The 25,590-nt window shown below is 38.7% G+C and overlaps 1 protein-coding gene across 1 annotated transcript; it reads left to right on the forward strand.

Annotated features, from left to right (window-relative positions):
- The first annotated feature begins 309 nt into the window (after positions 1–309).
- Positions 310–24,964, forward strand: LOC139469710 (cell division cycle and apoptosis regulator protein 1-like). The gene is made up of 22 exons (XM_071251956.1): positions 310–371; positions 1,490–1,547; positions 2,288–2,481; positions 5,335–5,561; positions 6,263–6,377; positions 8,666–8,882; positions 9,303–9,573; positions 10,281–10,506; positions 12,780–13,051; positions 13,414–13,618; positions 14,863–14,949; positions 15,649–15,777; positions 16,734–16,805; positions 17,418–17,609; positions 18,441–18,689; positions 19,377–19,415; positions 19,613–19,693; positions 19,980–20,019; positions 20,135–20,301; positions 21,374–21,518; positions 22,028–22,249; positions 22,935–24,964. The coding sequence occupies exons 2-22, from the start codon at positions 1,493–1,495 to the stop codon at positions 23,225–23,227; spliced, it is 3,498 nt and encodes a 1,165-aa protein (XP_071108057.1). The 5' UTR covers positions 310–371; positions 1,490–1,492; the 3' UTR covers positions 23,228–24,964.
- Positions 24,965–25,590: the final 626 nt, after the last annotated feature.

The raw sequence follows: 25,590 nt of genomic DNA on the forward strand, positions 1-25,590 counted from the left end.
TCCCGTTTCTGTCATTCGATTGGTGATACGAAAAACAGAAGATTTAAACATTTTTATACTAAATACGGTAAATTTCATCTTCACAAATAGTACTATTCCCTGACTACTATTGCTATTAAAGGGAAGTTAATTTTATATGTCGTAATTAATAAACTTCTTATGGAAACGCCATTTTATCTTTTTCAATTTATAAGCTCATATATATTGTGGTATTATATGAAGTGTAACTCTTGCAGTTTGTGTAGCTCTTAAAACGTAATTTGCATTATATATATATAATCAGTTTTCTTGCAACGGGTATGACTTCTCAGAACGCCATTGTGAACTGGAAAACACACAATATTATTGAAGTTTCCCAGGCATTTACCCTCGTACGTATGACGTAACATGAATTTATTTTAAGTGAATAAAATCTGATCGTGGATTTTTATGAGAATGTTTCACTATTACACCAGATATATGTTCTATGTTGGAAGAAATCGATGAAATGGAGAGCTTGTGAAGCCATGTGAGAATGTTGCCTTTTCGCACCAGGCAAGATACAGCATAATATAAAAACTGTAAGATTGGCGGGTAATTTGTACTTGTACATTACTGCGCATAGGTGTACTCCAACCAATGCGGCAGATGTTAGATGTGTTCAGGGGTCTGCACTTTGTTGTCAGTTGAAATGCAGCTTGCGTTTATCATGAACAAATATGAACCAAAGGGGGATAACTAGGAATGACGACGAGCAATAGTTGGTATAAGATATAAAACAAGGTTTATCCCTATAGGCTAATGAATTTACTAACCACCTTTTGCAATCTCTCTTCTTCCAGGTTCTTGTTTTCATAGGGTATCTTTGCATATGAAAGTAGGTTTAACGCTATATTAGTAGTAGATCTAGTTGGATATGATTGATCGTAATGACGCATGGTTACTACCATATTCAATATTTCATATACATTCTTGTTTCAGTTTTCATGACACCTGAATTAGTATTGATCTATGCTGATTTTCTTAACCGAGTTTGGTAAACAAAGTAGATCTACCTGTCATTAGCGACTCAAGGGCGGGCAACTCCATGGCTTTTTTGTGGTGTGATACGTGTGGATTATGTGGTTTGCATTTCCTGTTTTGGATTAGGCACAATCAGTATGCATTCAACCTAGGTTGGGTCAAGGGAATTCGTCTAAACAAATGTGTTCTTATCTAATAAATTTCAAATGGAGGTAGGGGTAATTCTACTTCAAGAACATCCCAGAAACCATCATAAAAAAGTTAATGTGTATACATGGTATACTTACGAATAGCCGTGACATATCACTACGACTCCTGTATTCGATCAAGCGATGAAATATCGTGCTTAGATTTGCATTAGTAAATAGTCAACATGGGATGTGGATTACAAGATTTACCGATACCGTGATAATATCAAGTCACACTAATTACTATACAATGTACACCCTTTATGGTGTTAGCATCACATTTTAATTTCTCATTTCAGGAAATGGCATCTCAATTCGGAGGAGCAAAGAACCCTCCTTGGGCCAGACCAGCATCAGGTAATGTAGTTTTTAGTGTATTGCATCTAACCAGGAGCACTTTGGGGTATTTCAATTAGCGTCCCGCAGAGGATCAAACTCGCGTTGCCAGCTTGAAGCTTAGCAAGGCTAATTCTAATTAGCCAACACTTTACCAGGAGACAACAGGGCGCTTTTTAAAATAATTAGTACTCCTTTACCAAGTGATCTGCACTGATAGTTTACCTTCATGCGCATCTGACAAGTGAACTTTTTAACCTCTAGGCTACCCAACCACACCCATCTCCAGCTGAATAGGCTCCTGTTGATGTTTGTGATAGATGCCACCAAAATTTAGAAGAGCTATCATAGAGAAGCAGAGTTGCCAACAATTATGAGTTTTACAAGGTCATTACAATAGTTTGAACCAAATTCCGCCAGTATGATGATTTTTCTTTTATGAATGTAAATAAATATTGCATTGAATTGGACTTGTTATTGATCAAGATATAGGCATTGTCATATACAACAGTTATTAATCAGTTATTATCCTCATGATCACTTGTTTTAGCTTGTGGGTATCCATGTTAAACTCCATGGTGTCTCAGTGAGCAAGCACTATAAGACCGACATAAGTCCGCACTAGACTACAAGCAGCTTGACCCGTGCATGTATGTTGCTGTACAAGTGATGTTATCTTGAATGTGTCCTTAAACCCCTTAGATTAAATTGCTTTGTGAGAAGGCGCCAGCACAATTTATGGTTTTGTTCTGAATTTGCAGTTGGCCCAGAGTACATGTCATCAGCAACAGGACCAACCACCGTTACCCCAACATCTCTAGCTCAGGCCCAGAATGCACTACTGAACGCAGGCTCAGTGACAGCAACACCTGTCTATAACCTCGGCACACCTGGTGGTGGAATCTCGCAGCCACAGTACAATGCACAAATGGCAGCGCTGGGTTTACAGGCACAGGTAATTCAAGCTATTAAGAAGAAACAATTTTTAATACATCTTCTGCTTACCATATGAGAAAGAAAACAGTGCCGTGCAATGGAAAAATGTTATTTCCGTTTTCGGTCTACTTTTGCAAGGACCCATAGCCACTGTCATGTGACCGTCTGTTGTGACATCACATCTGGTCACATTGCTGCTTGTCGCCAAAAAGACATGTTGTGCCCTGTTTTGGTCCTCAACTTTTGGCTTAATTTAATTGTTAGCACTCTGTCTGTTAAATTTTGTCTGCAATTGGTCAAGTACAGTGGTCCCTCGCTACAACGCTACCAATGGGGTCTCGCACATTGCAATGATACCAGTTGTTTACCGTTCATAGTGTAAAAATATATATCCATTATGTTTTTGCCATTTGTTTTTATTTACAAGCCTTAACTGTCACATTCAATGTGAATGTAGTCTACGAAAATCTATGTCTATGAAAATATCGATCGATAATGGTAGTAACAGACGCTATGAGTGAAGAGCCAATCAAAATCCATTACACAAGTACGGAGTGATTCAGTGGCATTGATTGGTCATGTTGCTTAAAATACGGAAAACGTGAGTTTTGACCAGCACTATGCGCATTCAAACACATTCATGCAAATATAGATACACATTCAAGCCAGATTAATTGGTTTATACGGTTACTTGATCCGAATCAAAAGGAATGACCGCCGTGTTGTGACAGCAACTACATGTGAGTTGACAGTGTCGCTTCAGATTGGATTGCCCACTAATAAAGAAAATAAACTTCGCTTGTGGTTCTCTTTCATTGCATGCATGCGCTTCTAAGATCAAAGGATGTATATTGTGAAAAGTTAACTAGTAGAACAATCGTATTTCCGGGACTTGCCACGGATGTTTTCAAACAGATAATTAGAGCTCTATTTAGTGATAAACGGTTGATTATGAAATGAGAAGCGTTGTGTGCAAATGAACAACGAACAGCAATACAATCACGGCTGTGTAAAACTCTCAGTATTAAAAGTGTACATAAATTTTGGGAGCCATGCAATGCCGCGCGTAGTAACCGAGGTAGCGCTTTATCGAAGAGCCCAAGAGCGAGGGATCACTGTATACCTCTTCATTTTATGTTCGCTTTTTGTGTAATAATATGTATGTTTTCCATGTGAAAAGACTTTGTCTTTTTCTTTTTCATGGCTCGTTGTTTCCCACCATTTTGTAATTGCATTACATGTTTGTCTCTTATATTCAAGGCAGTCATTGTTGTTGGCAATTCTTGGAGTTTTCACGTTTGTATTTTGATACACTTTAAACTTCTTTTGCTGATTTAAACTTTGGTTTAGTTAACGGTATGTACAAATCTACTTTCACTACAATTTCAAGTGTTGTGTACTTTATGCTTGAGCAGTGCATTAATTGTCGTGGCACAAAATCCTCAAAGATCCTCATCCGCATTGTTTAGATTGCACTTGTATGTGCACGCCGAATTTAAAATGTAATTTTTTGTTCGCCTTTCTCCCGTCAAGTTTCTCAACTCATAGACAGGTCATGCACAATCATATTCTGCAGCAGTCCATGCCAGATTCGCAGGAGGCTTTGAGCCACTTTTCCGCGGTTATTACCTCTCAACCTACATCTATCTAAACCCTACCAGGCTCATCGACTATGACTACATCTTCAAGGCGTCTAGCCACACCTGCAGTGTCTTCGACGCTTAGTCAACTGGCCTCTGTACCAGCCAGCCCCACCACCAACTGCCCCAGCGCAGGAGACAACCCAACGCTTACCAGTACATCGGCGCCTGCTGTTAAACTAGGCATGGCACAAGGAAATGGTTGTTTATTCCCCTATTCCAGACATCCACAACAAATGTCAGTCGCAACACCATATCACTATGGTTACGCGCAGTCATCCTGCTCGCTTACCTGATCGCTAACCTTGATCCTCTGAAAGCGAATAATCCTCACAAGATCAGAGCAGTCGCCTCAACCATGGCTCTACATAGCAACTGTTCTATTAGAGCAATCAAGAAAGGATGATTTTTTAGGTCTTTGCCAGCCATGATCTTTGAGGTGTGGGACTTGAAGACGTCGAAGGCGTTTGTAGCTTTGGCCCTCTGGTAGTAGCCCAGTAGGTTACCAACCACTGATGCAAGTAATGAACTCTTCCTGCCCGGAGAGTCTTACCCGATACACGCAGTGTTATTTTGACATGTCCGTTAGGGGGATTATCAGGCATTTTAGCTTTGGCTCAGTAACACAGTTTGTTAGATTTTAGCTTACGCTAATTTCTTTTTGCTGTTTGTTTACATGGATTTATCCTCAATTCTCATTTCTTTCTGATGGATAAGATTGAACGAGGATAACCATTCAGCACTTGACTTGCTATACGGTTCCCTTGACATGCATGTGGCTTGAAACTGAAAACAGAAACAACATTTTTTCTTCATCAAGGGTCATTGCTAGGCGCTGTTTTCTTTGTCGTTTGTACGATAAGTATACAAACGTAAAAAATATTTTGAATATACTAATTTTGCTTAAATTGGTCAGTGGAATATAAGTTGCCTGTTCAAAGCCATAATATAGGTATTACTATATAACATGAACTGGAATTTCCAATTTGCTGTATTGCTATATATTGTCACTTTTCAGGCTAGTAGACATTCTTGGTTAACATTCCCGCCAAGATACATCCCTGGAACCGATTTAAGATTTTTTCGAGTTTTGTCATTTTTGTGATTCACTACTTCGTAAACTATAAGTGAACACATTTTCCAAGTTTTAGCAAGTGTCAGTATCATAAATCTGTTATAAAAATCCTTGTAATGTTCAGTCTATGTGTTATTTAGTCTTTCTTCTCCTTCAGCAACAACTACAGCAGGCTGCTGCTTCAGCTGCAGCTGCAGCTGTACTTCCCCAGCCGGGCATTGCCATCCCCACCACCCTAGCCACCTCCCAAGTAGCCACAGTGAGCTATCCACCACCACGCATCACACAGCCACAGTCACCCAAACAGAGAGTCTTCACAGGAACAGTCACAAAACTACATGACAATTTTGGATTTGTAGATGATGATGTCTTTTTTCAGACTACGTAAGTGAACTGTAAGAAGAAGTATTTTAATGAGATATGGTTCAAATTTGTATTATTCTAATCATGCTAAATTAATTTTGAGAAAGAATCATTCACATTATATAGCTAATATTTGATATTACTGGAAAGTAAATAAGACCTCGCTACTTGATTAAGAAACTGAGTATTATTGTAACATATTACAGTATTAACTGAGTTGCATCTTCCAAAGGCAAGGGAGTTAACTGATTATGAAAGTCCAGTTTCCACCAAAGACTGGAATTTCGCAGGACCACCAGTTTCTATTACGAGTGATGTCCCTTCTGTGTCCATCCTTTTGACCAATCAGATTCTACCTCTCACATAACGTACAATTGCTTCAAGCAAAATGGTGGCACCCAGTCAAGATGATCTGGCCGATAATCAAGATCTATATTGTAATAAAACAGGTCTTACCTCACGAAATGCATATCGCTTTGGCATCTTGATTAAAAACACTAGCCTAGTCGGGTGGATACTGGACTTTTGTAGTCTGTTAACTCCCTTGCCTCGGGATGACGGAGTTAGGGGAGTGTAATTATTTGTCAGATGTAAGATGAAGTGAACACTTTATTGCTGAAAACATCTCATTTGGTTGGTTTGATGGTTTGACTCTCAAATATATCGTGTTTGATATCGTGTTTGATGTTGTATTGTGAGTTGACATTTTATTTATTCTACAGTTGTGTCAAAGGAAGCTTGCCAAAAGTTGGATCTAGAGTTCTAGTGGAAGCCACCTATAATGCCAACATGCCCTTCAAATGGAATGCAACCAGAATACAGGTCTTGGCTAATCAGGTAAGCAGGGTTTTCCCCGACGCAGAATTCTTGCATATATGACTCTCAATTAGGGAAAAATACGTCCAGAAATTAATGGCTGCGTCATGACTGACGCAATTTCAAAATATCTGTGTTGTTGTTTACCAGCTTTGGAATGAAAATATTACAACTACTCACCTGAACTTAATTTATACACATTTTCGAAGACAATATATGCAAATGTCTTACAATTTACGTCTAGTTTTTAATTAACCATCGTTTTTAGAAGTAACATAACTTCGCATAACACCACTGTCATGGGCTAATTTGGATAGCCTGTCACATGACCAGACTTTTCTCTTGTTTTAAAACAAACGCTAAAATCAGAACAGCCGGGGGCTTTACATATTGTTTTGCATAATTATATAGATATGCTACTAAAACTGTGCGACTGTGAGGTACACGACAAAATATATTTATTCATCAAAGTGAACGTAACTCTCACACTCCGTGTGGCTTCGATGACAGCACGTGATGTAAAGAAAGGAAAACTCCGCAAATGGACAAGGTTTTTCACGTTTCGGCATATTTTCTCACTAAAAGTTAACCATGACTTTTGTTTATCTAGATGTGTAGACTCGTAAAAAATGAAACAGAAGAAAATATTATCATTGTTGCGGTGAATAATGTGATTTGGTTAAGCGGAACCTATGGAACGGGGTAAACGGAAGTTGTAAGTATCGGAGGGACACATGTTTTTGCCGAAATTGAGTTTAACATTATTGAATGAAGTTTTAAATAAAATTAATAAAATAGATGACAAACATAAGGTCAGATATACAGAGAACACATTTTTATTACCAGATAGTGGATTAACTTGCGTAATTCAATTCGGATTTATTATGCTATTTCCAATGACGTATCATGACAGCCTGAAATGAGACTGAAGAAAATTCTGTGCGTATTATACATGAGAGATATTTTTTTCAGGATTTAATTGCCCATATTTAGGGGTGCGTATTATACACGAATAAATATGGTATATACGAAGTGTAAAGCTTTGAGCGTGTTTGTTGTTGCTAATAAACTGTATTCAACCAGAAAATATTACGAGTGTTCATAATTCTTCAGTTCAACTTCACTGTTGATAGATAATACAAGATAACTAGATAAAAGATGTAAATGAGTTAGTGGTATTAAATTATAATCTTACATAAAATGTATTTTAATATCCATCCATGATTAAAAATTATGTCTCACAGTTGAGACTGATGTTATTTATTCATCCTGTATTAGTGTCACTGTAAATTGTTTCATGAGCTGTGAAGTAATTAAAGACTGTGAAAAAATAAAACCAACAAACTTTTTTTTTCATTCATATATCCTTTATTTCTCTGTAGTACAATCAGCTGAGAACATTAATTAGCACTTGTTAACTTAAACTAAAGACATATAATATTTAAAAGATACTTACTTAAAGTGTAACATTAACAGTGAACACTTTAAATTTCATTAATCATACAATAAAACATTTGACTCTCAAAAAATATTTTTGACTCCCAAAAATTCATAGGCTGAGTCAAGGTGACTCTCAGATATTGGAGTCTAGGGGGAACCCTGGGTAAGAGGTGTTTTTTTGTAAATATGTGATATGCTGTAAGTGGTATGGGAACCAGGAAAGTCAGAGAAACAATGCAGTGATCTGCACAATATTGGGTATGCAGACGATCTCGTGTAAACATAGCAAATCATCCACATAGCAATGTTCTGGAGTAGCTGTGAGCTAGTTGTTACTAAAATAGTGCAAATATTTATCTTGAAGAGCATTTGGATGGGCAACTCCTTTCGGGAGCTTGACTCCTGAGAGTTTCTTGGGCTATGGTCCTGCCCCAAACTGAAGCACATGTAGCACATATGGTGTCTCCTTTGGCACGTGGCTTTGTTCAAAATATGCCTCTTCACCCAGCAGTGAATAGGCACCTGGTAGTTGACTGTTAATCTTCTAGTGCCTAGCCACAGAAGCTGAGAATGAAAATCAAATCAAGTGCACACTGATCCATTGACCAGGTTAATATTGTTTCCCTTTGAGCATACTTTATGGTGTGGATTTGGCACATTATAGATATGCACAGTATTATTATTGCACAGTTTGAGTTTTATAAGGGTATTTTGTTTGAAATAAAATTGATTTACTCTTACGTTTCTTCATAACTGAAATGCACATGATATCTTTTTCATGTTGTAGAAGTGTAAGATGCTATTCTATGACTATGACAACAAAACCCTGCTCAATCATGTTGCTGATAATAGTTTTTTTCCATGTCTAGGGAGCACCAAACATCCCCACAGGACTTAAAGGTGCACCTCAGCTGACAATTGGAGCAGGGTTGAACCCCCCGGGTGTGAGTATCCCACAACCCGTGCCTCCAGTTGGCAACATGAACCCAATGCCTGGGAACCAGATCATTACACAGTCTATTGCAGGACCAGTCCTCTCACAGCAGCCACCCCCTCTCATGGCACAGAACCCACAGCCATCTCTAGGTAGTGACGACTACTATGTTGTGGTTGCTTCCACCACTAGACTTTTATGAGGAGCTAAACAATTACCATGTACTTGAAAACCTGTGGCAGCTAATTTTCTGTTCAATTTGACTCAAATGATAAATGTATTTTCTAATATCATTATGAAATCTGTGTTTTGTCAAATTTGTTTGGATCTACTTATGTAGCTTATGATAATCTATTCTGAAAATAATATACAGTATAGTGAAACTTCATCCTTTGAGTACCTGATTATTGCTTGTTACACCCAAGCTATCACTCTCAATTACCAGAATATGTTGCCAGCATGATATGCTTACATTGCCCGCATTGCCAACATTACCAACTGTTTCTACCTCACGGTGTCAGTTATAGTTGTATTCAGAATCATTTGTCTGAACTTGTTTTCCCTCCTGTCAGGTCTAATCCCAGCTCAAAGGTCAGGTGGTGGTCCACCTCACCGCAATGATGCAGGGCGATTCCAGGGGGTAAAAAACAACAGAGACAAAGAAAGAGAGAGGGAGCGAGAGAGGGAAAGACGTGAAAGGAAAGAGAACAGATTAAAGCGTCAGCGATCTCCGTCTCGTTCTGTCAAGTCTCCAGCTCCAAGACCTAGGAGTCCTATACGAAGGCGGCCTGCTAGGGTTATTCCAAGATATGTTGTACAGATACCCAAGTTGTCACTTGAAACGTGAGTACAACTCTAGTTTTTCACAGGCTGTTCAATGAATATGATATTAATGTGTTTGTATCCTGTGTGGTTCCCTTGAGACAGCAGTGCATATTCTAATCAATTAAAATTTACCTTATTTGATGGTTTCTGAGAACAGCACATCAGAGCAGAGCTTCAGGTTGATTAAAATTACCTATGAAAGGTGAAGGCCCAAATGTGTAGGTTGAAGGTACGCGAAGTGCTCCAAATTGGGTTCTCTGACTTATTTTTCATTGATAAACTATGTGAAGTTTCAAATGGGCATTTTATGGATGTTTAATGTTATAGAACTTTTCATGATTATTTTATGAGCGCTTCACAAGTGGGAAAACTCCTACGTTCTCTACATTACTTTTAATTCCACACATATTAGTCAGATGTAGACATTTTAGAATTACTTCAATTGAATACCATTGCATATTGTACACATACAGATAATACTGTAGCTATGTCTCTATTGTGTTATAGACTGTATTCCCACAACCTGATTCGAAGTTGACATACATATCGTTTTGTACTTTGAGGGACTGTAAAAATAAGTTACTCTTTTAGATGTTTTCACAACATTAAATAACTTGATATTGTATGTTTACAATGTTTTTATCATGATTTGTATGAAATGATTCATTTTTGTCATGACAGTCAACATGGTCAATGTTCTAATGTCACTGTATTTATCTTTGCAGGAAAGGAGGAAATGTAATTGCTCTCAAGTCACGTTATAGTAACTTGTACATACCAAGTGATTTCTTCCATGCTGGCTTCTCATGGGCTGATGTATTCCCTGTTGGCCGACCTTTCCGCCTCGGCTCCAACTGCCAGTTCCACATCATGCAGAAAGATGTAGAGCCGCTTCAGCCCAATGACGCTGTCTATGAGGCCCCTGATGCTGACCATAGCTTCAGTTCCAAGGTTGGTCCAGCAAGTTTCTAAGGGAAATGTTTGGAAAGTTGATTGACATTCATGAAAAACAAAGCCACATCACATGTATGTTTGAATAGTGATGAATGTGATGTCACAGTTTGAGATTGAGAACAGCCAATTATCAAGCTCTCTGCAGGGTTAGATTTGGCCACTAGCTGGTTTGATAGACTGAGACTTGTGGAAATCTAGGACTGCTTGTTATCTCCCTCAAAGTAGTTACATAAGTCACTTGCTCGAAATGAGTATTGGAATTTCATTGTGTTTTATTACCTCCAAAATGTATTGGTAGACTTGCTATGAATATTTTCAGTGTTTCCACTCACCAATTAGTAACCCACATTTTCTAATATAATTTTTTGAAACTGTTACGGGACTGGTCGCTTATATTTAAGGTTTGCGTGGGAGGGTGGGGGGAATATTACTTAAAAATATCGATCTGATTTGAAAACTGTAATTGACTATTCAAAATCTACTATTCTTTCCAAAACATACCAATTTGTAAACTTTCAAGAGGATGTTTCTTGAACAATTTCCTTTGAAACAATTCACCGAACGCATCCCTGCATGATCATGGTCACCACCTAAACAAATGCGTCACGCACTGACTACCCCTGCCAAATCATTCTCTTTCTTATCAACACTCAGTGGAGACTTGCTGTGTCAGTGTAAGGAAAATGTATATATATATATATATATATATACTTGCCTACTATGTTGTAGTGTTTATGCATTACGTATGGGAATATGGACAAGAAAAATCCTTGTCAAGCCTGCCTGGAATGCAGGTGTATGTTTTCTACATCGGCCCCTCATGATTTATGCTGAGATTGCCGTGGCGGATGTAGTTCTGACAAGAGATGCTCTGAATGTACTCATCTTACTGATAAATCTTTCAGCGTATATATCTTCACAAGTGTACTGTATATGACCGCGTATAAGCCGAATTTTGAGGACCGAAAAAAGATTCTGTAGAAAGGGGTTGGCTTATCATACATATAACGATCATTATGAGATTAAAAAAAACCATTATGAAAGTGGATGACTGGTTTGTTAAATCTTTATTAGAAATAATAATGACTTTCAATATAATTACAACGTTTTTCATCTTATATTTTTGAATATCTGCGAGTACCGTCACATGTCTTGCAGTCTGACTTCGCAGTGTTTTTTGCCTTTCACTTCCTTATCTGCTGGTTATATCATTTTCTTTCGTATTTCAATGGTCAAGTTAACACCTCGGCTTATCTACGGGGTCGGTTATCTGCGGTCATATACGGTAATAGACATGAGGTGGATCACCATTCAAAGTACAAGAAATTAAAGAATGCCGTCAAGCGCTAGTCATTGGCTACCAAGTCAAAGAAGTCCAGCATGCTGACTGTCCCCTCTGTCGTTACGTTCGGATGGTTCTCTCCGTTGATCCTTCCGAAACTACTTTGTCTATACCTGTGGTGGACCCTTCTACCGCTCCTAGAATGTCTGCTTCCAGCCTCCTTGCGTCTCCTGCTCCTTCGCATGTTGTACTGGGTAGTGACAATCGCTTCTCCAGCCCCTTGCTGACCTTGAAGATCTCTCCTTACGTCCTATTCGAGTGCTCCAAATCTACTTGGAAGCTGTGAGACCACTTTGACCCTCCTGGAAGAGGCTCTTCATCCCACTTTCAACGGCGGCCTTAACCGAAGTCTCCACAATCTCCTTTTGGCTCCGGTCGACCTTAATACGGGCCTACACTTTTGCTTGATTATTGTCTCCGAACATGTCCAATCCTCACAAGACTTAAACGTTAGTCAGACTGAAGTATCAGGATGGTATCACCAGTTTTGATGTGTTTTCCCGCTCATGAGGTACTCTCTTTTACGACACTAGGCAGTGTTTTAGATATTTTATTTATTTCACTGTTTGGCACCAACTTCCTCGTGTTTGTCTCATGGTTGTAGTCTATACAGGCTAAGGTATCTGCACCCCTCTAGCCTGTTAGCTCTGACAAAATAGGATGATGTTGCAGGGGTAAACACATGATCAGGTTGTGTAGGTCAATATGCACATGATTACAGGGCATGACCCATTTGTTTGGGTGTTTGGGTGATGCTGTGATGTGTTAGAGTGAATTGTTTTTAAGAGGCTGGAAACTCTTTTCAAACACATTTCCACATAGGATCAAAGAAGAAATGGAGAGTGTGAGGTAGGATAAGTATATAAATATATAATTTTTTATAAAAAAAATTCTTTTGCGTACTAAGCATATGATATTGTGTTTGCAGGTAATGCTGCTAGCCTCCCCTCTGATGGAAGAACTGTTGCAAAAGTCCTGTGCTTTGGCCCAGACAGAGTCAGATTCGTTCCAGCACCCAACACGTCTGTTACAGTTTCTAGTGGGAATCCGAGGGAAGAATGAGCCGATGGCTATAGGAGGTGCATGGTCTCCATCACTGGATGGTCCCAATCCAGCTGAAAACCCCCAAGTGTTGATTAAAACTGCCATACGCACGACTAAAGCATTAACAGGATTAGATCTCAGTTCCTGCACCCAGTGGTGAGTTTATGGCATAGTTCCCAAAATAATCATGCAATTTTTGCTTAAGCTGTTTATTTCAAATGACTGTTTTATCATGTTTATATAGCGCTGAATATATATTTTTTTCTATTTTGGTTTAAAGAATTTTTTTGTTGCAAATTTTAATGTCTTGTTAGGTGTTTACAATATCAAGATTCCACGAAAAATACAGCTTTTTGTATCTTTAATTATTCAAACTTTTTTTCAATATCATAGGTGAAATAGGTACCAGTTTTTGTGTCCTTTGTGATGTGATTGTTCATCTATGAGCACCTTTTTATCCCCACCCCAACCCCTGAAGAAAGATCCCTACTAGCTTGCATACCACTCCTTTATCGCAGGTATCGGTATGCAGAGATCGCCTATCTCCGGCCTGAGACCAACCACAAAGGCAGACAGGTTCCAGCTCGTGTTGAAACTGTCGTACTTTTTTTGCCCGACGTGTGGACTTGTAGCCCAACCCGCCTGGAGTGGGGCAATCTGCAGGTGGCCTACTCCAAGCAGCTTCAACGCAAGATTGCTGCCATCGAAGGGACAGACCCACAGGCACTTGACTAAATTATAACTTTTTCTTTCTCAATGCAGTGTGTTTGATATACCACTCTCTGTCTGTACAGTCCAGATGTAGGAGAACTGCCCACCGGTCACTCTAGCTAGACCGAACTTGCTCAACACAATCGGTGTCCTGCCATGGTTGGCTTGATGCCATAAGATTTAATAGAGAGGTTAGACGTGAAGGAGGTGTCCAGACTTGTTGATCTACGGTAACCTTTGGCCGCTCCTGTAATCATGTTCCCTTAGTTCAAAGTTGTGTTTAATTGTTACTTTATTGATCTTTCAGATTAAGTCTAAAACTTGAAAAGTTGGTACGTTAGACTCATGGACAGTATAACCATGTTATGGACATTGAATCATCCTGATCTTTGGCCGAGGTAGGGCTGATCACACATCAACACTATAATCACTGTTTCCTACTAACCCAGCTGGATGGTTTGGCGCTTGCTGACTCATCCAACAGAATTCACTCAGTGTAGGACTTGGATGATCAGAGAGTTGGTACACTTTACACGAAAGAAGTGCCTGGTCCAAGAGAAACTATCAAAGTGAAAGATTATCCAATGGCTTGGAAAATAAAGTAATCACTATCTGTGAATATGAGGATCAAAACAGATCACTGAACAGGGATTTATCAAGACCTGCTCAGATGCTGGTTTTCGGCCCTAAGTCAGCAGCAAATGTCATCAAAAATTCCCAAATTGGAATGATTAATTTCCCAGTTCATGTAATAACTAATTTGGGGCCTTTGTAAAGGTAAATCACATGTAACAGGTCCAATCAAGAGAAAGAGGTTTCAATGTTAATTTGATATTATGGCTGAATGCTATCTCAAAATACAATGTGGAACTACCTCTGATTGAACTATAAGAACTTTTAATAAAATCCGAGTTAAAACAAAATAATGATTTTCCCCATTGATATAGCCTGTCAGGGCACTTAGTTCAGAATCCAAGATAAATCCCTGGTTAATTAACTTTTATTCACTCGTCATTCTACAGTACACTTTTAGTTTCACAAGTTCGCTTCCTTGGAGCAGGCACATAATTATGATTCTTTTGCAGGATTGAAAAATAAGCTGAAAGTATGGGCAGTGCCCAGTACCTATGAAACTGGATATGAAGTGAATATGATGGGGGGATGGGACAAGATGGTTGTACGAGTGTGCTGCGTGGTATAACACCTAATCCAGGCAATTATGTTTCTGTAACAATGTTCTCTCTTCTGTTCTGTAGGCGGAGGAAGAAACGGAGGAAGAGAAGGAAGCAGCGGAAAAGTCTGAACCCACAAACCATGCTCTCCTCGATCCCAAAACCATGAAGGTAAGACAAGCTATCATAGACAGGCATCCTGACTGAAGTCTGCTATTTTAGCCACTTGGCTGAAGCCAGAGTCTAGTTAAATGTATTTGGTCTAGTAACATCAGCTATATTCTAGTCCATGTACCAAAACAAAAATCTACTGAAACTGATGACAAAGTATGTGTTTGGGCGAGAAGACTGAAAAGTACAGACTGTGACTTTTCATGATCACCTTCAAGATAAATGAATCACATTGTCTATAGCAGTGTTAATTTTCAGAAGCTATTCGGGGGGGCCCGGTCGGGTAGCCTAGTGGTTGAAGTGCTCGTCACACCAAAGACCCGGGTTTTTAATCCCAACATGGGTACAATGTGTGAAGTCCATTTCTGGTGTACCCCCGCCTTGATATTGCTGGAATATTGCTAAAGGCGGCGTAAAGCCATACTCACTCTCTCATTCAGAAGCTATGACGTGCTTTTGTCATTACCCTAATGTTAACACTTACAGACTGAGGTGTCCCTAGGTAACTATGGGAGAAAACCTAAAGGATCCAGGGGCAAAACTTTTTATTCAATCTTTTTCAACAACTAACAAACAATGATGTAACTCTACTTATGGATTTTTGAGGCCATTGTGATTATTTTCTATGGGCTCAGCTTGTATCTTCTAATGGTTGGAGATGACAAATACATGATGTCATGACTCTTCACTACTTGACAGATTGTGGACTTAAGGCATGAGTTAGAGTGTCGAGCCCTGAGCTCTAAGGGTCTCAAGTCTCAGTTGATTGCACGACTGACCAAGACTCTGAAACAGGAGAAAGAAGATGAAGATGAGGAGAAAAGCCAGGTTAGATTTGCTTTTTATGCTTTGCTGCTTTTGCTGCTTACAAGAATGTAAGACAGTAATTGTTAACTTAGGATTATCTGTAATACTGTTATTGTGACAAGATAGACACAATTTTATGGATAACAACTTCTTTAATACTGTGAAAAGCGACGTTTCGGTATAGATTCTTATACTGTTGTCAAGCAAGACTGTCAACTTCTAAGTAATGCCTATCAAACAATTTACTGTTATTGTGGTTACTGGCTAGTGGTAAGATAGAAACATGCACTTTCTGACCAGGCTTCTGTGTAGGTTGTATTGCCTTCACCATTGACAATTTACAAATATTATCTTCAGGTTGATAATAATGTGTGTGTGCCTTGTCTTAAAGCATTCGTCACGCCGAAGACCCGGGTTTGATTTCTGACATGATTACTATTTGTGAACCACCGTGATATTGCTGGAATATTGCTGAAAGCGGTGTGCTAAAAGCGGTGTAAAACCATAGTCACTCACTCACTCACTCACTCATTCTTCAGGTGAGGTTTATGTAAAAACCTTCTAGCGCCCTTTAGGACTTGAGAATGATAACTGGAAAGCGAATGGATCCACTGGTAGGGGAGCAAATTAAACCTCATTTGAGCAGATACTAGTACCTGGATACCTGCAGTATATAAATGTATAATATAATATGATATAATAAAAATCATCTTAATGAGAATTGTTCTCAACTATGTTTAAGTTACTTCTTCAGTTTACCCATTAGTCCCAAGCCCCAGTCTCATAAACTGTGGCTCAGTCAAGGAAGCACAGCTGTTTATATGTTAAGACCAAGATCTACTGAAAATGTTTCCAAAAAGACAACTTTGGTCTAGGAGTCTCGGAAGCATTTTCAGGGTGCAGCTTTTTCTATGTCTGACACATGTAAGGTTCACGTACCTGAAATTCTGTTTAATATCCAACCATGTCAATTGTAGCCCGCTGTGGTACCAGTCAAGGTTCCTGATGAAATTGAACCAGAGGAAAAAGAAGCTGCAAAGAAGAAAGACGTATGTTGGCTCTGATCAGAAACTGTTCAGATAATGAGAGAAGATATGTCCATGTTTAAGAATAAGTATAGTTGCTGAGTTTCATGGGTGTATTTGATGGTTTAGATCGTTGTCAGATGAGAATGTTTTCACTCTATGAATATCTCCCTATGATCTGATGCACGATTTACAGCTGTAACGGCTTCATTGCTTTATGACACAATAAGGGGCTTTTGGGAAGCTTTATGGTAAGAGTAGTGAGAGAAACAGTAGAGAAAAATATTTTGAGCCAGATATTTGTGTTGGCAGATTAAAAAAATATTTTTTTGTGTTTATTATACTTTAGGTCAGAATTATACACAGCAACATGGATACAGGCGCCGAAAACATTAATGAACCATCCAAAAATATGTTATACAGTCAAACACCATTGTGTCTAAGTTGAAGGGTTAATACTTTAAGTTATCCCAGGTTTGACACAACCAAAAATAATTAATATCGAAGGAATATGCAGGGACCAAGATTTTACAACTGTAAGTTTGACACATCAAAGTTTGACACAACGATGTTTGACTGCATCATGAACATTAATAAGCGTTTTATTATTGCATCTAACTTGTAACTTTTTTCTAGGAAGAAGAGAAGAAAGCTAAGGAAAAGAGAGAGAAGGCAGCAGTTGAGAGAAAGTACTGCTTGCCTAGCAACCCAGCTATCATTATCCACCCTTCCCCCACAGCCAAGGGAGGCAAGTTTGACTGCTCCCTCATGTCACTCAGTGTCCTGCTAGACTACCGACCAGAGGATAATAAGGAACACTCGTTTGAGGTGAGATCTTCACATCACATATTTCTGGTACTTTGCTATGTATCTGAAGTTGACCAGGTATTATCAGAAAAAACTTAATGTTATCAAGCTTGAGCGTGAGTTGGTCCCATGCTGGTCATAAGAGGCATGTGATCATGCCAAGGTGGTGCGGCTCATTGCTTACAATAGTATTCACTTGATTGTCTGTCCTAGAGGCAATTATATACAGGCCGTCATCATATAGCTGGTTTGCTGAGTGCGCTGTTTATTGATTAGGGCAAGCTGTAGTTAAACTTTGCTTATCGCTTGAACTCAAACATGTCAGTGGCATTGACAAGTCAAACATCCTAACAACTAACTGTCCTAACCATGACGATCTGTAAACACAATCCAATTCATTCATGACATTCTAGCACTCACCAACTGTCATTCCAATAATCCCAAGCACATCTCATTCACTTCCTGAATAGCAAAGCATTAGAGTTACTTCCCTTACATCATTCTATCAGCATTATATTATCTGTTTATAAGAGGAACTGCTAATGTGACTAAATAATGCTCAGGGATGAATTACAAAATTGCTGAAAATATTATGGCTTTATCAACATGGAAACAATGATTGTTTGAGGGATATTTCTATGAGCACTGACTTTCAATGATTGGTTTTCCATTATCACGTTCTCACCAAGGATGAACATCTGAAATTATACTCTACAGATAAGAATTCTTGCTTCTTTGACAGTAACACCCAACATGGCAGCATTTTGTTTCCTAAATAACTTGATTTGCCTTTATTCAGTTTTATATGAATTTCTTTTGCCCAGAGATGTACTCATGGATCATTATTTTCAGGTGTCCCTGTTTGCTGAGCTGTTTAATGAGATGTTGATGCGTGACTTTGGCTTCCAAATCTACAAATCTCTTGTACTTGCGCCACCCAAGAAAGAGGAAGAAAAGAAGGATGACAAAAAAGATGAGAAGAAGGATGAAAAGAAAGATGACAAAAAGGAAGACAAGAAGGACGATAAGAAAGATGACAAGAAAGATGAAAAAAAGGAAGAAAGGAAGGATGACAAGAAAGATGATAAGAAAGATTCTAAGGTTTGACTTTGCAGTTTGACTTTGATGGTAAACAGGTGTACATTATGACTTTAGTCACGTTTTAAAGTATCAATGTTGCAAGCTAAATATTGTTACTATGTAGCATTCTTCAATTCAAAATGAAAATTCGAAGGTACAGTTTTGAAGCTTTGATAAAGGTATCATGAACTTAACTGAGCATATGCTTTCAGTCTCAGTCAAAATAGATTCATTAGAAGTGGTGGTGCTCAACAACTCTATTGGTCATGTATGTAATGCAAAGCAAGAATTACAAAGAACCAAACTGTTAGATGGGCGTCATTGTAGGGCCTTACTCAGTCATTTCAGAGAATGAGAATGTAGAGAATGAGGTATTGATGTATTGTTGAGCTGCATCAAATATCTGCGTATACAGTTGTAGGAGGGGGGATAGGCAGGTTTGTTTCATCTGATTAGCTTCACTTCAAATGGCTTAACTCCTCAACATATATTTTTAATAGAACTTTCTTTTGTATGCCATTTGTTGTGCATATAAGGTTATAGGTTTGAATGTGAAGGGACCTATTGAGGTAAAAGTTCACCTGATTTGCCTAATCTCTTCTGAGTCAGTTGAGCGGTATGATTTTAGACTATTTGGATGAGTTGGCATCAAGTATCACATTGCATGTTTTGCTAACAAACACTGAAAAATGTTCACTGAAATTGCAGGAACCTGTCATCAAGAAGAAAAAAACAGAAGAAAATGAGGTATATATATACTACTCAAAAGAGTCATACTTTGAGTCATACATGTCACTATGTATGTCATTTTATTTTTGATAAAGAACTTGCCCTTTTTATGAGTGTAATACATCAGACATGTATTGTTTTAACAATATTTGGTGAAAATTTCATCAAACTTACTTAGTGAAAACAGGTTTGTGATGAATCTGTTTATCTTCTAGGAGGAGAAGTTATCTGATGGTGCTATCAAGGAGGCAGTGGAGGAGGAGATGGAGACCGAGGAGATGGGCAATGATGAGGAGGTGCGAACCAATGGAAGCTTCATTGTTGAATGAAAACAGTTTAGGGTTGGGTAGCATCTCGGTAGTCAAAGCAAGCTGGAGGATTGTTATGTACACGTGCATTTCATTTATTGATTATTGACTTCTTAAAAAATATGATCAGAGTTGTCCCCCTTATGTTACATTTGCACTTTAGCCCTCAGTGTACTTTAGGTATGAATGACTACTTGATTAATGAAGATTATTTTTATTTCGAGACACTTTTTGTGGATTTCAAGATGTTCACTATGTTAATTTGTCATTACAGAATGAAGATAAAACTGATGGAGACTCCAAAAAAGATAAAGGTGAGGCTTACTAAACATACTGGTCTAAAATGTCTTTATCATGCTATTGACATTTCAAACATGTAATTCCTGAAATGGCTGCATTTATTTATTTTTTGTTTTTCAACTTCCCTAGACAAGAAGGATAAGGATAAGAAAAAAGATAAGAAGAAGTACTTGACTGTGGATCCTGCCCTGCTTCTTGCCTTCGTCTACTTCGACCAGAACCACACTGGCTACCTGCTGGACAAGGATGTAGAGGAAATCTTGCATACTATAGGGCTCCATCTTTCTCGTGCTCAGGTGATGACAATATTGTAGATTTCCTTACAAGATGTTGATGTACATTGTGATTTTAGCTGATTTATTTTAGCGTTAAAGTGATAGTGGCTTCTGTTGTCTTGTTTGTTTGTTGCTTAACGCCTCACACCAAATATTCCACTTATTTGATGGTTGGAGGTAAATAATGATGAACATTGATCTGCATAATTGGGATACAATGACATGCATCAACCAAGTCAAAGCCCACCTGAACGCTTTCGGCAAGGATGGGTTACTGAAGGCCAGTTCCAACCCAGATCTTGGGTGTGGCTTCTATCAAGTTCAAGAATTAAATACACCCAATGAGGAAACTGATTCATGTACATGTATTTGTGAGTCACCTTATGTTCTGTTTTGGTAATTGATGGGGGGCACGGGTGGCCCAGTCGTCTAAGGCGCCGCGATTCGCTGTGCAGAGTTGCGTCCCCTGGACACGCCAGAAACCTATGATTGTGGGTTCGAATCCCGGTTCACCCCGATTATGTTTCTAGGTTTGTCAGCACCATACCCGTGCTCGTGGGTTTCACAGAAGTGGTAAACGTCTAAGTCCTGCATCACTTCAGGCTTTCCTCCCACATTAAGCTGACACGCCGTGATATAACTGGAATACTGTTAAAAGCGGCGTTAAACCCAACTCACCCACTCACACTCACTGGTAATTGACGAAGAAGGCAGATATGTGAAGTGAGTTTAATCTACATCATATCACTATTTATATTTCTACTTAAATCAAAGTCATGTCTACATTAGGGAAGAGAATTTATGGATGTCAACTTCTTTATTATGAGGAACATGACTTTTCAGTATATACTTACTCTTTCATCAGGTGGTCTAAATGCCTTTTTTAAAGTCATGTCTTCATTGTTTAAGAATGAGAGAAGAATGACTAACTACTTCACTGGTAGTCTCTTCATGATTCACCTTATTTTACATTTGTGGATCATTATTAGACCTAATTGGGTAGTTAGGCATTTTTTGGCCAGATTTCTTGTCCCCAGAATATAGCCAGTAATTGAACAGACTGCAGACCATTAATGTTTCGTTCTGAAAACAGGTAAAGAAATTGGTACAGAAAGTTGTGTCCAGGGACACCGTGAACTACCGGAAACTGACGGACAAACCTGTAGTGTCTGAGGGGGAGACCAAGGTGGAGGAGGCTCCTGCAGGTGTAGCAGTCAGTGAAGAGGAGATATGCCAAGGTGTGGTAACCAGTCTCTGTACACTATGGTTATTACCTTGTAACATATGTTGTAACAAATGTTATAACAAATGTTATGCATATATTTGGGATAACACTTTCCAACAACTGGAACTCCAGATCATATACTTTGTGTACCCCTCTGACAAGTTGTTGGACTTCCATTTTTGTTGACACCTCGGTGGCTGAGTGGGTTAGATTGCTGGCAATTAAGTGCCTCACTCTGGCAGTGTGGGTTCGAATTTCCGGATGGGATTGGAAAATGTTATCCAAAATATGACATTTGTTACATTTGACCACTTTCTAAATGACACTGTGTGTTAACAGATATATTCCTTTGGAATAACTATGGACTTTCTTATGCACACTTGATGTAGATGGTGGGCTAATGTTTAATACCTTTTCTGATGGATGTTATTTGGTATTCTGTAATGTTCTTTCTAGTCATTTGGTTGTAATTTCAGTGTAAATACAAATACACCAATACTACATCTCCTGTGTTGTTTCTAGGTAACATAGACTTCTTGAAGAAAGCAGGAACAGTAGCTCCCAAGCCATCAGATAAGCCAAGCACTCGGAACAGTACCAGCAAGACTGATTCTCCCCAGTCCCACATCATCCACTACAAGGGCTCCCTGCTGGATATCGACAGTCTCATGGCCAGGCTGGACAAGAGTGAGAAGTGCCGAGGAGATCTGGAGAAGAAGATGGAGGAGATGACAACTGATAATTGTAAGTACAAGAGGCTGATAGACTCTTTTATCACTGTGGGCATTCAAGGTCATTATAGGTACCAAGTATTCTCTGCTTGTTTAAAGAATCTACTAATTAGGATTGAGAGGTTACAATGTTGTCATACTTTAGACCACGAAAAGCTGCTAATCTTGTCAGACAAAACTTGATTATTCAAAGGCTGCAGTTAGTCCTATTGTCAGACTCTAAATTCATGATGGCAAAAGATGGTAGGACTAGTAGGAATTGCTTGAAAGCTTCCCATAACTGACATTGTATGGCTGCCATGATGTGAAACAACATTCACCCATCGTCGAAGGGGAAGCTTTTAAGGGAAAGTGATTTTTTTAGGAACTTTCCGGAAAGTTTTAAGAAGTTTTAGGCTTCATGTAAATATACATTGAACCTATGTGTTTCCATATCCATTGTGTGATCTAGTGGATAGAGAGTCTGTCCGGAGACAAAAAGGTTAATGATTGAACCCCTGGCCTTGGATATTAAGAGATGGTCCTTGCTGTTACTCTGCTTTGGCATTAAGGAGATTAAACAAGTCAGCTTGGAGAGGGGTATACATGTTAAACTGTGGCATGGTATCTCAATAGGATAGCACTATAAACCCGGCATTAGTCCAGGTTATTCATCATACACATTGTTCTCCCATTCAGTATTGATTTGTTTGTGGCAGATTCCATGAAGAGCACCCTGAATACAAGTGAGTACAATTGTCAGAAGCTGATATCCGAGTTGCGGCAGGTGAAGACAGAACTGGAGAAGGAGCACATCATGCGTGAAGAGGCGGACACTTGTAACAGGAAGTGGACTACTGTTGTCACAGAAAGCAAGGATACCATTGCCAGTGCCCTCTCAGCCATGACCGCACTTCTGGAAAACAAGCCTGCCCTTGTTCACAATTCTGAACCAGAGAAGTCTGACAAAGATAATGTGAAGGATGTCAAGAAAGAAGCTGGCAATAAATAGATTTGTTATGTTTATACCATTTGTATATATTCACCTTTGCATACATACATCTTTGCATATGTTGATGTACCAAAATGTCAGTCATGTTTTGTCACATTCATGAATTGTTTCATTAACATTTGTCAACTGCATTTTATATGTTGATCTGTACATTATTGTGTTCACCGAGTAGAAGTTGAAGGTTTGGTGTGATAAAGTCATTTATGGAATACTTGGTGTTTACTTGCCAGATACGAAGGAAGGTGGTACAGTGCAACAGAAATTTACTTCTTTGGCTGAAAGAGGCATTGTCTTGAAAGAAGCAAATGGTCATGGCTTTTTCAGTCTCTAGATTGTTGCGGTACTTTTTACTTGTCGTATTTCTTTCAGGTCACTGTTTTAGGTCTGAAATTGCATAATAATTTTATTTCAGTCTGATTCTGTGTACCACTGTCAAAGGAAGGTTGTAGTTTCTAGTATTACTTCAATGGTGCTGTGTCTATGGTATGATAGTGGGTTGCATTCCTTCATTTGAGGGTGAATGGCATGGATTGCAGTGCAGCAGCAGTTAATTGATAGTTGAGACTAAACTGGAATACGGTTTGTTTCGCAGGCCATGCTGTATACGTATTCTAGTCGTACATTGCAATTTTGCCAAAAAGACATGATAGATGTAAATTGGCAAGCTTTCCTGAAAGACTTGTATGAATAGCAGTAGATTTGTTGTAGAAGGAAATAAATTTGAGTGTACACATTCAAGTTTTGCAGCTAGTTGATATAATTTGTTCCTTGTTGAGTTTCCTTGGGTAAGCGAGTTGAGTTGAATCGTGTGTCCATTTCCTATGAAATACGAGCACTGCCCTGGGGTAGCTCTGTGGACTGTGTCCACTAAGAGGTCACATTGACTTGATTCAGTTCATGTCGCATTAATACTGATAATGTTATCCAACCAACAGATTATTTAAAGAGATTATTATCCATACTTTGTTCAGCAATGGATTGTTCAAGAAGTATAGTCTTCTATTCCGAAACCATGGAGTTGCTTCATCGTGTCTTCATGATGTCAACAATGATAGGTTGTGATGTTATCATCTGCCTCATGATGTCAACAATGATCTCTATTTTATGTCAACAAAGTATCTGCATTAGGTCAGCAATATTGTAGAGTGTGTGAAATCATTATTGCATTGTCCTTCATATTAGGTTCTTGTTACGAGCAACATAGATGTTTATCATCTATCAATATGTGTGTGCTCCAACACATACATGAAATATAAATATTGGAGATAATATGCAATTGATGTGAAGAAAACATTCGGATCATCAAAGCTGCGGTGTTGTTTGACATATCAGAACATCACAGTTATCATGGAGGCATGGAATGTTTCTGCCTGCTAAAACTTGCAAGACATATATGCAGTGTTGTTGATTCTTACACAATTTGCAAGATTGTTATTTTGAAATATCTCTGTTTGGTTAGTTTGTTTGAAAAAGGCCCTTTCTTTATAAATATATGTGTCTGTGTTGACCGAATTGTGCAGTTGCCCTGTAGCAAAATTTGTATTTGTCTATTTGGGGAATCACTTCCACCAAGTGACCCTTATATTTTACTCAGATGGTGTTACTAGACAAGAAGACACAGCGTAACCAGCTAGCAGAAATATACTTATGATAAAGACCAGCCAATGGCTTTTATTCGATACATTCTTGTTCTATTGAATTTACCTCAGAATGTCTTTATGTCCGATATGTGTAAAATATGGTACACAATGATAGACATGAATAAATTATCATTTATATCAAAGTCATTTGTTGTTAATTGCTGTTACAGCAGAGAAATAGATTAACATAAGGATATCGATCGGAACAAACAGAACGATGCATGGTACTTCAACTGTTGTCCTGTTCGCCTCTGAATGTGGTAACTGTTGAAATCAGTCTCATAATAGATTTGAAAGGAAACAACTCACCTCTGATGATTGCTTTGAAATTATATATTGAATTTATACATACATTATTAATCATAACAGGACAGGTTGATATTAACCAACCTTATTGGTCAGTATTAAATATTTCCATGATGAAGTTAATGAATCCACGTATGTGTGTTTTTTCTATAAAATAGTTTAACTGATTCACTTCATTGTGTGAGGGGGGCACGGTTGGCCCAGACGTATAAGGAGGCGCGATTAGCTGTGGAGAGTTGCGTCCCTTGGCCACGCCAGAAACCTATGATTGTGGGTTCGAATCCCGGGGGTTCGAATCCCGGTTCGCCCCGATTATGTTTCTAGGTTTGTCAGCACCATACCCGTGTTCGTGGGTTTCACCGAAGTGGTAAAGGTCTAAGACCTGCATCACTTTGGGCTTTCCACCCACATTAAGCT

The sequence above is a fragment of the Haliotis cracherodii genome, unplaced genomic scaffold (genome assembly GCF_022045235.1).
Source record: "Haliotis cracherodii isolate W230 unplaced genomic scaffold, xgHalCrac1.p SCAF_2, whole genome shotgun sequence".
NCBI classification, from domain to species: Eukaryota; Metazoa; Mollusca; class Gastropoda; order Lepetellida; family Haliotidae; genus Haliotis; species Haliotis cracherodii.

What these genes read in the sequence shown, in the direction of transcription:
- LOC139469710 (XM_071251956.1), top strand. Translation starts at nt 1,493, where the DNA reads ATGGCATCTCAATTCGGAGGAGCAAAGAACCCTCCTTGGGCCAGACCA. An exon ending in CCCAAGTTGTCACTTGAAAC is followed by an intron (nt 9,574 to 10,280) that starts GTGAGTACAACT and finishes TTATCTTTGCAG; the next exon opens with GAAAGGAGGAAATGTAATTG. An exon ending in ACCATAGCTTCAGTTCCAAG is followed by an intron (nt 10,507 to 12,779) that starts GTTGGTCCAGCA and finishes TTGTGTTTGCAG; the next exon opens with GTAATGCTGCTAGCCTCCCC.